This window comes from Gavialis gangeticus, unplaced genomic scaffold (genome assembly GCF_001723915.1).
Source record: "Gavialis gangeticus isolate Ggan-Ray unplaced genomic scaffold, GavGan_comp1, whole genome shotgun sequence".
NCBI classification, from domain to species: Eukaryota; Metazoa; Chordata; order Crocodylia; family Gavialidae; genus Gavialis; species Gavialis gangeticus.
Genome location: NW_017729004.1, coordinates 34,572,644 through 34,584,628, shown reverse-complemented (window position 1 = coordinate 34,584,628; position 11,985 = coordinate 34,572,644). Strand labels below are relative to the sequence as shown.

The following is an 11,985-nucleotide window of genomic DNA, read 5'->3' as shown; positions in this document are numbered from 1 at the left end:
TGCAAACATCAGGGAGAGAGAATTCAGTTTGTACAGTTGACTAGGATAGGGATAAGGATAAGATACGGATGAGAATAATAACATTAAATTAGGAAAAAAATATTTAAGTTAAATAACAATAACATGGTAATGATATTGAGAACAAGTAGCCTGTGAAATTGTCTTAGAAGGAAAAAGGTACAAAGTTGGGGGGCAATATCTTTTATTGAACCAATTGCATGGTTGGAATACAATTGGATAGGTTTTCATATGCAAGACATTCTTCATCAGCTCTTGCATCTGAAAGTTTGTATAACTTTTTTCCAACCTTACAGTTGGTCCAGTAAAAGATATCACCCCCAAAAATTCCTAGCCTCCCACACAATTCCTGGACCATCAAGGCTACAACATCATTTTAACACTACTTTAATTTTTTTAAAAGACATTTTAATATTTTTTGTGTTTTGTAGCCAGCTGTAAGAAAACCAGACAAACTGTTTTTCTCTGCTTATTTAGAACAGTTGTAACATTCCAACCTAAAACACAGCTTGTTTTGGGGCTCAGTGTAGCCTGGGACTGGGAGTTACTGCATCTGAACTGAAACTATTTGTGGCAAAGTGCTTAAAGAGTGCTTTAAAGGCCAGTTTTTCTATGTAGGTATTTCTTTTTAAACTGCATTAGCACAATTTGATTTTTCTAGCATTATCAAATCTGAATCTTGTCGGAGTGATAAACAGGATTTTTGGTAGGATTTGCTTCTTTAGATTTTGAATAGAAAAGTAAGTCTAAATTTTGGGTACAATATAGTGCTGCTTCCCTGCTATCTTATACAGACTGTCAAACCAGAAAGTAAAATAGCTGTAGCTTCTCTTGGTCTTTCATTTCAGACATTTGGACAGTTTGGGCACGATGTCACAGCAAAATACTTAGGATTCTGTAGATTATGTGGAAGAAAATTATTTGATTAAACAATTGTGCTGCTTCATTACATTAAAATGTGCCGTGTTTAACTTTCTGAAGTTATCCTTATAACTGAATGAATACTTGAAAACTGTTTTTAAGATATTGGGGTGGGAGGGTACATAAGACTGAGTGTGCATGTATTGACATCTTACCAAAAGCTATCTGAAGTTCTATTTTCTATAGTAGTGCAGGGAAAGCAAAACCTGAATGGTTTCTTCAGAAAGATTCGGAAGGGGACACACCTTCACTTATCAGCTGGCCCTCCAGGTATCCTAAAATATAGCTGTGTGGCTAACAATCAAACTGTAACAGTCTTCTTCCCCACCTCCCTCTTTTTTCCTCTGACATCAATTACTGTTTGTCTTCTATATCCTTTAACAGCAGTGGATGAGAAAAGATCACTCCTATTCAGTGAACAGCCACTGAAACTTACTTCTGGAGCATCTGCTTTTATTGTAACTTATAACTAATTGATTTAGTGGAAAACTAGAAATACCCCCAATGTTTCCTTCACAGCTATTATTCTATTGGCTTTGGCTAATTTCTGTAACTCATTATCTTGTCTCTGGTCTGTTCTTAACTATTTTTTCCTTTGCACACTGCAAATTTTAAGTCCTGAAGGTAGTTTTATTAAAAATAAGACTATCATTTTTCTTGTGGGTGAGAGGGAGGGAAAGAAGGATTAAGAACATAAACTATAGAGAAGACCAAACAACTTTATTCAGAGCTACCAGTGGACTTTATCCTACCATTTGACGGCATGTTGGAATAGCCCCCAAATAGGAAGCAGGGGAGACGCGTTCCAGGGAAGACTTCATTTTGGACTCACAATTAATTATCTGAATCTGAAAACATGCAGGAAGCATACTCTGGGGAAAAAACTGATGGCTTCATAAAATTCTGAAGTGGTTTCTTAATCTTTCAGAATAAACATGACTTTTTTTTGTTGTTTTTTTTAAATAAGTTGAAAGAAAGGCTTCACTTCAAAGTGGGTCAATCTTTAAAACCGGAATACCGAGCAACTTGAAAGGTTAATACGCCAGTGGCATGGTTCCTCACTCTCAAAACCCCTAATCCTAATTTAAAAAGTAAACCCCCTATATTCAAAGTTAATTCTGAAAAGTCTGTTGATAACAAACCTTGAACTACACTTATTTGGGGATTGGAATATCTAATGGACACTAAACCGGGCAAAAAGCACCTTACTGCTTACCATTTTCAAGGAAGTACAGATCTCTTTTTAATCTTTATGTATAAAACATGTAAAATTGCTTATTTAGTGAATGCTCTGTAAACTTCCTGTAACATTAAAAACTATGCTAGAGATTTCAGTTGCAGTTCTTTAATTTACATATAGGACAAATTATGCCCTTGGGTGTCTAACTCCTGCTGGCAGGAACTAGCAGCAAACAGTGAAAGGCAGAACATAGCTCTGCGTTGGTACATGTGCATCTTAAACGTTAAAAAGCATTGCTAGAAACCGAGTCAAGGTGAGAGAAGTTTTGATACATTTCCATAAATTCAACATATTGGGATGTTGTGAAGGCGTTTTTTAAATGTTCATAAAGCACACACTTTTTATTGAAGCTGTGGCATAGTTTTAACTCAAGGATGCTTTAGTTTGCTGTTGCCACACTTTCACTTTTACAGCTGTGCCTAAATTATATTCAGTCTCTCGTAGCAAGTTTGACTGAATTTGTTGCAGCATCTCAAATTCTTCTACTTAGACCAAGCAAAAATCTACCTGAAGATCTCCTATATAACATACTTCTAAAAATTGTCTTTATTTGTTGTAGGGATGGGGGAAGATACCCAGAAAATATATTAAGTAATTTGTTCTCAAAATGAGCAGTAAGGTGTCAGCTGCTTGTGGTGAAAAGACCCTCAGAAATCTGAATAGTGCATATTGCAAAAGGAACATGGCATTGTTTAAAACTGTTTTTTAGAAACTGTTTTTGTTCTCTCTTTAAGACTATAAGAATGCACTGTGTTTGATAAAGGAGCATCATTGTGATTCATGGGAACATGCTCTAAATTTGATACCTTACTCAGTTATATTTGTAGAAGGCTGAGCATGTTCTCAGACGCTTCTAAATGATTTTCAGTGTCCTTGAGTGACATGTTAATACCAAGATTTTAAGGGGGAGAGAGATTTGACCCATTCTGTTCATTTACTCCTTTGTATTCTGTTCTAATATAATGTTGCTCTGTGTTCTTGCAATAAGAGCATGTTGTGTTTTGTTCCTCCCTATAATCAGTTGTTGTTGTTGACAGCTTTAATCCTTTTTCTTTCTTAAAGAGTAAAAGTTAGAGAGAAACTGGTGAAAGAGGAAAGTACTCGTGGAAGCCCTGAACTTGTCACAGATGCTCTGTCTCTCAGAAAATCACAGCCAGTGCCAGTTCATTACATGCCTCTTCAGTCAGAAATATCTGCCTTTGATAGGGTTGCCAACCAGTCACTCAGTTCAGTTCGCCAACCAATATATGGCTATATTCAGTCCACTGGTGTTGCTCAAGCTGCTAAGCTGATGGCAACGGAAGAACTAGCAAATGTGTCAATTAGCAACTTGTTAGTCCCAGACAATGGTGGTTTCATCACAAAAACCCCAACAGACTCTCTGCTACAGAATGAAAAGAGTGACATACTCGAGAGCTATGGATCAAAGCCTGATGAACATAATCTGGAGATGGAAGAGCTTTCAAAAAGCAGAAAACCAATTCTGCCCTCTGAGATTCGCAGGCAAGGGAAGAGCCATGAAGGCCTTTTTAGAGGAAGGGAATTAGACAAGCCTACACTTAGCTCATCCCTGATAAGCAAGCCAAAGGCATCAGAGCTTCAGAAAGAACTTGAGTGCATCAAGCATCAGATACCTGAACCTCAGCTTAAGATGCCTGAGAACATGGAAAGGAGTGAAACTACTATGTTTATCCAAAGTGGATCTGTATTGCAATCTGCCAAGGCAAAAAGCACTCCTCGGGAAGTGTCTCCAGCAAAACAAAAACTCTTGACTCGCTCCTTGTCTGATTACACTGGTGCTCCTAAGCTAGAGACTTTTAAAAGTAAGGAGCCAGTTACAAAAAAGGAGATGGAATTTCAGAGTGTTGAAGCAGATGTGCCCAATGGTGAGATTGGCATGGTAGACACAAAGGTCTCTGTTGCCCAGCTCCGTAATGTCTTTCTGGAAACTGCTCATGCCAACAAGAAAACTGAACTGTAGGTGACATTTTAGAAATTTTTGTGTGACGCTTGCACGTCCTTGGCAAAATGATGCACAAACTCAACATTGGTTTTGTTCTGTTTTAAAGCACACAGCTTAGCTCTCACCAGTCTGTGTTGGAGGCTGAGTCAGCCTGAATCCTGGTCTTTTGCTTCTGCTTGCTAGCCCAAGTTATGATGTCGGGTAGCTGGAATGTTTACTTCTGTGCATGTTACCCTAAGAGCATGCAGAGTGATCGTTAGCATATCGTTTTTGTGAGATGCTTATATCTGTGCTTTCACTTCTCTCTCCTATTCTCTTTTCTATGCACTTCTTATCATATGTTTAAAAGTGAATCTCGGTTTGAGATGTCAACAGCAGGTAGTGCTTTATCTGCCAATACTGAACATGAAAGAGGGCCACGAAAGCCAAGGCGCTATTTTTCTCCTGGTGAAAGTAGAAAGACTTCTGAGAGATTTAGAACTCAACCTATAACTTCAGCAGAACGAAAGGAATCAGATAGGTAGGCAGCATGCGTGTGACTTTCTGTAGTGTTCTTATGCAGGTAAATATAGGCAAGCTCACGTAGAAAACTTTCTCACAATGTCAGCAAAAAAACTTTTTACAAAGGGTTTTCTGTCTCCATAACAGCAATAAAATATACATTTTTGTATACGAGCAGTTTTGTTTCTTCAGAACAATTTTTGAAGTATTTGTTGTAAATGCCTAACTAAACCAATAGGTAGTTTAATTATTGTAAAAATGAAAGTACAACCAAGCAATTGTTCTGAGTAGGAAGAAAGTCTGTCTGATTTTTATATATCACAAATATGTAAAGGGAGCTCCTTTTTAAAACAAACAACAATTATGCCCAGACTCAATGTTTTACATTTAAAAGGACTGCCAGAAAATTCCTAAGACTTTAATATGAATTGCACTTGGAATAATTTTTCCTTTTCTAGATTTTAAGTCTGGCTTGTACTGCTTGCCCTACTGCTTTTGTTAAAGGATTTCATTAATGGAAAAAAATTAACTGTTAAAAACATGTAGCTTTCTCACCTATGAGATAGTAACTGTCCCACCTGACCATTTGAAACTGGATTTGTTTCTAGTCTGTGGTTTCCTTTGGTTCCCTGCAGCCTGTCTCTCCCAACTGACTCTCTTTATTTGCTATCTTTCACTAGATCTGCTCTGACTCCAGAAATGCCAGCTGCTGATGGTAAGCGTGCCTGAATTTCTGCTTGGATAATGGTGAAGTGGGGCAGAGATGAGGGAAGGGGGTGAGTTGCAAAAAGTGCTCGTCAGTGGGTGCATCTACACATGCCCCTGACTGTGCATTTGGTACTGCGCAGTGATTTAGTACTTGCTTTAGTACTGCACAGGCCCAGCAGCAGTTGTTTTTAGATGCTCCATCACTGTAGCAGTGAGCTGCAGTGATGTAGCTAAGGTATCGCAGTTTATGCCTACTAATGCTACGTCGCTGTAGCGATGAGCTATGTCGCCATAGCTTGTTGCTACAGTGACATACCTCATGTAGATGCACCCAGTATGACCAAAATCTAGCAGTCGGTATAGTATTACAACAGAATCTATACAGGCAACCCCCGCTTAACACTGTTTCGCTTAGCACTATTTTGCTGTAATGCTCATTTTAAATTGATACGTGCTTTCACTTGGTGCTCGGCGAGTTTCATTATAACGCTCGTGGCCACCATCTTGGGTCATTAAAAACAATTGTGGTTGCCACCTTGGGTTGTGAAATACTTTTCCATTTCACTGAACGCTTGTTTTTTCAGGAAACAATTAAGAGTGCTAAAAGCGGGGGTTGCCTATATAATGGGGTCGGTCGGTCTGTCTGCCTGTCATGCTCTTGGGGGGCGTGGCTCCTGGTAGGGCATGGCCACAGCCAGCGCTGCGTCAAGAATGAAGGGCGGGGTGCAACTCCAGCAGAGGAGGCCAGGCGGATGCGGGGGGGAGGGGAGGGGAGGGTGCAGCTGGACATGGAACAGTGACACCAATTGAGGGGGGTGGCGCGGGGCCGGACATGGAGCAGCGGTTGCACGGGGTGGCGGCATTGGCCGCCGTGTGCAAGTCACGTCGTGTGTGTGTGTCCCATTCCTGGAAGGCAGCACAGGGTGGTGGGTGGCGGCGCTCCAGGGGTGGACAATTCACTAGTATTACATACTGTTTTAGCTATTCCTAATATGCTTTCATGGGTCATAACTAGAAAAGCATATTTCTGCCATTTTATTAATTAAAGCCAAAAAAATCTGTCTGCACCTCCCTAGTCAGCATTATATTTAAAAAAAAATTAAGCCAAACATTTGTCCTATAATTATTTATATCCACTCAAGATTGTAGATATGATTTTTATTTTCATATTAACCTATTTCTAATCAGTAGTCTGTGACAAGTGCTTGGGAAGTATGAGTGCTGATAGAAACTTTTGTATTGGTCAAACAAATTTTTTTCTAGTTAAGGAAATTGCTGGATACTGAAGATTAGCACGGTAATTCTGACCAGCAGCCTTGCTTCTCTCTTCCGTGGTTGTACAGTACTTCAGTTCGTACACAAATAACAAAGCTAATCTCTTGAACAGCTAAATTTAGAGTTTTAATGCCTTATTCTATTTGAATGCTGATATTCCCCACAGCTTTTCATATGTGTATAGCACTTTTTCAGCCCTAAAGATAGCTATTGGTAGCAGCTAAAACCAACTGAAATAACAAAGGAAACAAAATGATGATCAGAAAGACTTGCTATTATAATCTGATTTTCATAATCTGCTCTATGGGAATAATACACTTGTGTGTCTATTCTAAGGTGAGATGAAATAGTGAACCTTCAAAGCTAAGTGCAGACAGTCAAAAAGCCCAAGGCTGAATCATTTGAGTCTTTGCAGGTTAATTTAAGATGCAGAGATTAAACAAATGGACAGACATTCACTTTTGATTCAGGAAATGCAACCACGTGCCTAGAGTGGCTCAAGCCAGAAGCCGGGGGGGACACTAGAGCATGGCTGTCTTGTACTAGCCAGCATGCACTGTGTTTTCCCTTCCTGTTTTCCCTTCCTGTTCCTGCTACCCCCAAGGTGTCTGGGATTTGCAGTCTAGAATCACATCAGCAGGACACTTAAGGGTTGCTCCATCACTACTTCTTCCTGCTACCAGGTACCTCTGGGATTTGTAGTCCACAGTCACAGCCAGCAGTAAGTTTAGCAGGGCAGGGCAGCTCTGTACTTAGGGAAAGTGGGGTTTAACTCCACCTCCCTGGCCCCAGACTCCAGCTGTGGTTTTCTGCTGGACCAGACAGCCCAGCCCAGCCCAGGGTTGGAAAGCATGCTGGGATGCTAAGGGACTGTGATTTAACTTGAACTAGGAAGAGAAGTTGCATAAATCGGTTTGACCCAAATCAGTTGGGTTTGATACTACAGTCAGCCAGGGTTATCTTAAACCAGTTCCAGCCATTTTGAAAATGGTTTATGTGCACTGAGCCTCTGTTCTGTTACAGGTTTAAACCAGTTTCTGATGACTTAAACCAGTTTATGTAACTTCTGTCCCTAGCCCAAATGTTTATTACTAGTTCTTGAATCTAGCAGTTCTCCAAATATTTTTTGAGAGTTTTAATACATTAGGACACAGGAGCAGTATAATTATAATCAAGTTGCAGCAAGGGAAGTTTAGGTTAGATATTAGGAAAAAATGTCTCATGAAGAAGGTAGTAAAGTAGTAATTTACTGTTTGAATTATACAGTAAAAGCTTTGTTATCCAGCATGAGTGCGGGGTGTGTGCCAGTTATATAAAAATTCTGGTTACCCCAGGGCAGAGGTTTCTCAGCTGGACATGTGGGGTGGGGGGAGCAGTAGCTTCACGCAGAATTGGCGGGGGGGGCATGCAGAACGGTGGCAGCACAGGGTGGTGCGTGGCAGCGGTGAGACCCCCTTCCCCCCCAGCCGGAAATTCCAATTAGTAGTGTTCCGGTTACTTAAATACTGGTTAACACAGCTTTTACTGTATATAAATTATTATTGAGAAAATTTATTAATTGAATACTGATATATTCATCCATAGATGCTTCTCAGGTAAATCTCACGATGTCATACTCCCATTGTACTTGGCCTTGGTGAGGCCGCAGCTGGAGTACTGTATCCAATTCTGGGCTCCACAATTCAAGAAGGATTTCGAGACGCTTGAGAGAGTCCAGAGGCGAGCCATGTGCATGATCAGAGGGCAAGACAATAGGCCTTATGAAGAGCCATGGGACTCTTCAGCCTGGAAAAGCGCAGGCTCAGGGGGGACCTGGTGGCTGCCTATATGTACATAAGGGGTGTACATCAGGATCTGGGAGAACATCCGTTCACCAGAGCGCCCCAAGGTAACACAAGGACCAACAGTCATAAACTCCTCCAAGACCGTTTAAGGCTGGACATAAGAAAAAATGTCTCTACTGTCCGAGCCCCCAAGACCTGGAACACACTTCCTCCAGAAGTGGTGCGGGCACCTACTCTGGACTGTTTCCAGAAACATTTGGATGCTTATCTAGCTGACTTCCTGCTCTTGGGGCAGGGGGCTGGACTTGATGATCTTCGAGGTCCCTTCCAGCCCTAATGTCTATGAAATCTATGAAATATAAACAAAAAAACTGAACACTTTTTCCCTTCCATGTTTTAACATTCTGTCCCTAAGCAAAAGCCTAATTTGAAAAAGGCAAGTTATATTCCTACATACACGCTATTTTTGAGGAGAACAGACCCTAACTTGCGTTTGCATTTTACTGCTCATTGTTTTCCTGGTTCTTCTTGTGCCAGTAAGTAAATTTGTCTTTTGTAGTTAAAATGATTTCTGGACTTATTTTCTGATGTGTTGGTATTTACAGTGCAGTATTTTAAGTTCGTGTTATATCATGTGTTTTTCTTTCTGTAGATGAAGAAAAACTGGATGACCGAGCCAAACTGAGTGTTGCTGCAAAAAGGCTGCTTTTTAAAGTAAGCATTGTGTTTTCTCGAAGACTAACTTGAATGCTTTTATGCAAGAATTGTCAATAACCCTGATGCTGCCCAAGTATACTTAATCTCTACCTGCATTAGTATCTTTGTAAATCACATATACTTTTCCTAGTCACCTGAGTGCTAACAGTATTGTTTATGAAGTGTTCAGGAGACTACATATATCACTTGGAGATATGTATAGCGCTTTTTTTATCTTCATGTTGCTTGTTGCCACTGTTCTTCTGCCAGTTCAGAATCATCTATGTAGAAAATGTAACACCTAGCATCTAAGAAAGCTGCACAGAAACACTTGTTCTGGTAATTTCTTCTTTGTTGGGGTTATTAATGTCAACATGTATATGATCCCAGGAAATGGAAAAATCACTTGAAGCAAAAAATATTCCTAAACCACGTTCAAGGAATTCAGCAGTAGAGAGAAGACTGAGGCGTATGCAAGATAGGTCCCGCACACAACCAATTACTACTGAAGAAGTGGTCATTGCAGCAACGTAAGTTCAAGTAATGCATTAGCTTTGGTGTTGGCTACTGCTTTTAAAGCTGAGACTGTATTACATACGCATCATATTTACAGCTTGTTTAGTCAGGAAAAGATTTGTTGTCATGGCGCAGTTTTGAGAGATACAGGGAATTGCTACTTGGTTATTCCTTTAGGACTGAGGGGTATAGTAGGGGTAGGCAACGTTTTTTGGTCAGAGTGCCGAAAACCCCCAAATTCCTACCTTGTAAAGTGCCAGGGTGCCGGCATGCCAGAAAAACAAAATGAGGGCAGGGGGTACATGGCAGGATGTACTGCATGTGCCCTGTGCCCCCCCCAGCCCTGCTGCCCTAATGCCCCCCAGCCCGGGCTCCCTGCTGGCAGCAGCTACCCAGAGTCGGGGCCAGCTGCAACCAGGAGGCTGCAAATAGCATGCATGCGGGGGGTTGCTGACCCCCGCGGTATAAGGAGGACTAAATTGTATGAACTGGAATAGTAAATTCTCAGCCAGAGTGCCACAAGAGCCATTCAAAGGTGTCACTCAACATTAGCACTGTTAGATGTGTAATACGTGTCACACAGTGAAACCAGAGGTTTCAAATAGATAAATCCATCATTTTAAAACCCTTCAGACCTGTTGTGGTCTTTCCAAATGCTTTGCACTAGGAGAATTGCTCTATTATTATTCCATAGTCAAAAAACAAGTGAACTCTTAAGAGCTGGTATTTTCTGAGGGGTGCCTCAAGTCTAATAAGGCTGAGAACACTGAACTGTAATCTCACAGAAATCGTGTGAAGCTGTCATGTAGAGAGGGATGAGTTGTAGCATTGGATTATAAACCAAGTAAAGTCATTTTTGCCTTGAGGAAGTCTTCACAATTCAGTTATGGAGCATATGTGAATTGAGGAAAACCTCTAAGTGCTCCTGTGCACCTTCTGAAAATCCGTGCCTTGCCCTCTCCATTCATGCATCTTGTAACTGTCTGGAAAACCATGGGCAAACCAGTTGTCAGGGAAAGAATCCATGCACATAATTAGCAAATAGAATGAAGAAACTTTTGGGTTACATTGTGGGTAGCAGTCAAGCACTAGAGAGAGACTCTCTTTGCTGTCCTAAGCCTCTCATTTAGCTCTTTCAAAGTACTTTGTCTTATTTTGCAAGAGTTTGCAGCAGATAACTGTTAATTGTAAAATGTTGCTGTTTGATTTTTGTCTTTTCTGTAGTTAACACTTAATACAATGCTTTTCTTAATGCTTTTTTCTTCTCTCTCTTTGTGAATTTTCCCTCCCTTGGCAATTCTTTTTAAAGTGAACCTACCCCTGCTTCACGTTCTGTGAATACCCACACTGTAGTGGCAAGAATACCTAGTCCCACTGTAGTTAAGAGCACTGTACAACCTATCAGGTACTGGGGGGGGCGGTAAACCTGCATGTTACATGGAGCGCAAGGTTCCTGGATAAGAGATGCATCTTAAAATTTTGAATGGCTTATCAATGTGTCAAACAAGTCAGCAACATTTATTTCAAGAATGTTTTAAAGATACCTGTCATCCTTGTTTTTCTGATTGCATGATAAAACGTTTAAGCTTTTGTGCTTGTTGAGCACCTGACTTAGGACCTCTCTTTACTTGTTTTGAAGCTCATATTTTATGTGGAAGAATTGAACTTGCATGATAAAACCCCTAGCAACTCCCTCTTGCTCCCCCCCCCGCGCTTTTATGTTGTTTTGTCTCCAAATTCAAAAACACCAAAGCTAGATCTTTTCTCTTTCATAAGTTGTATGTCTCTATATGGATTTCTAAATATGCATCTTTCCTCTAATTTTACAACCTGAAATATAAGAAATTATACCACGTATGGGTGCAAGCACAAATCCCTGTTTGCAGCTAGTGCATAGAATGACTTTGCAACTACAGACAAGGATTATGCCAGAACCTCTAGCATACTGTATAAACACAAAAAATCAAATCGAATTTGATTCAGCCAATAGAATAAGTTTAATAAAGAAATAAATAGTTATGACTGCGTAAACAGATTTTATTGTAAACATTGGTCATATTGTCTTTTAAGTACTTTAGTGCATTTCTAAGCCTATTCTTTGGCTTTCTGCACATAGTCTAAAGGGAGAACAAATGTAATAAAGATGCGTTGCCATTGTATTTTAATGATAAAAGTTATCAAAATTTTAAGCAATCATCAGCTCAAATTCTAAGATTGCAGTATTGCAAGTGTTTTCTTGTTCTATAAAATTAACAATGCATCTTCAGTTAATTCATAGTTTCATAGTAGCTAGGGTCAGGAGGGACCTAAACAGATCATCTAGCCTGACCCCCTGCCACAGGCAGGAATGAATGCTGGGTTCA

At 40.2% G+C, this 11,985-nt stretch overlaps 1 protein-coding gene across 11 annotated transcripts in view; it reads left to right on the top strand.

Annotated features, from left to right (window-relative positions):
* SVIL (supervillin) overlaps positions 1–11,985 on the top strand; it is a 235,462-nt gene that overhangs the window by 117,075 nt on the left and 106,402 nt on the right. For 3 of the 11 annotated variants that reach the window (XM_019508211.1, XM_019508220.1, XM_019508209.1), the window contains exons 7-13: positions 1,126–1,209; positions 3,242–4,156; positions 4,492–4,662; positions 5,324–5,358; positions 9,063–9,124; positions 9,497–9,636; positions 10,932–11,027. In XM_019508211.1, coding sequence (XP_019363756.1) covers positions 1,126–1,209; positions 3,242–4,156; positions 4,492–4,662; positions 5,324–5,358; positions 9,063–9,124; positions 9,497–9,636; positions 10,932–11,027 — 1,503 coding nt within the window. The remainder of the gene's footprint in view (positions 1–1,125; positions 1,210–3,241; positions 4,157–4,491; positions 4,663–5,323; positions 5,359–9,062; positions 9,125–9,496; positions 9,637–10,931; positions 11,028–11,985) is intronic. The other 8 variants (XM_019508210.1, XM_019508212.1, XM_019508215.1 and 5 more) reach the window with 8 other exon arrangements.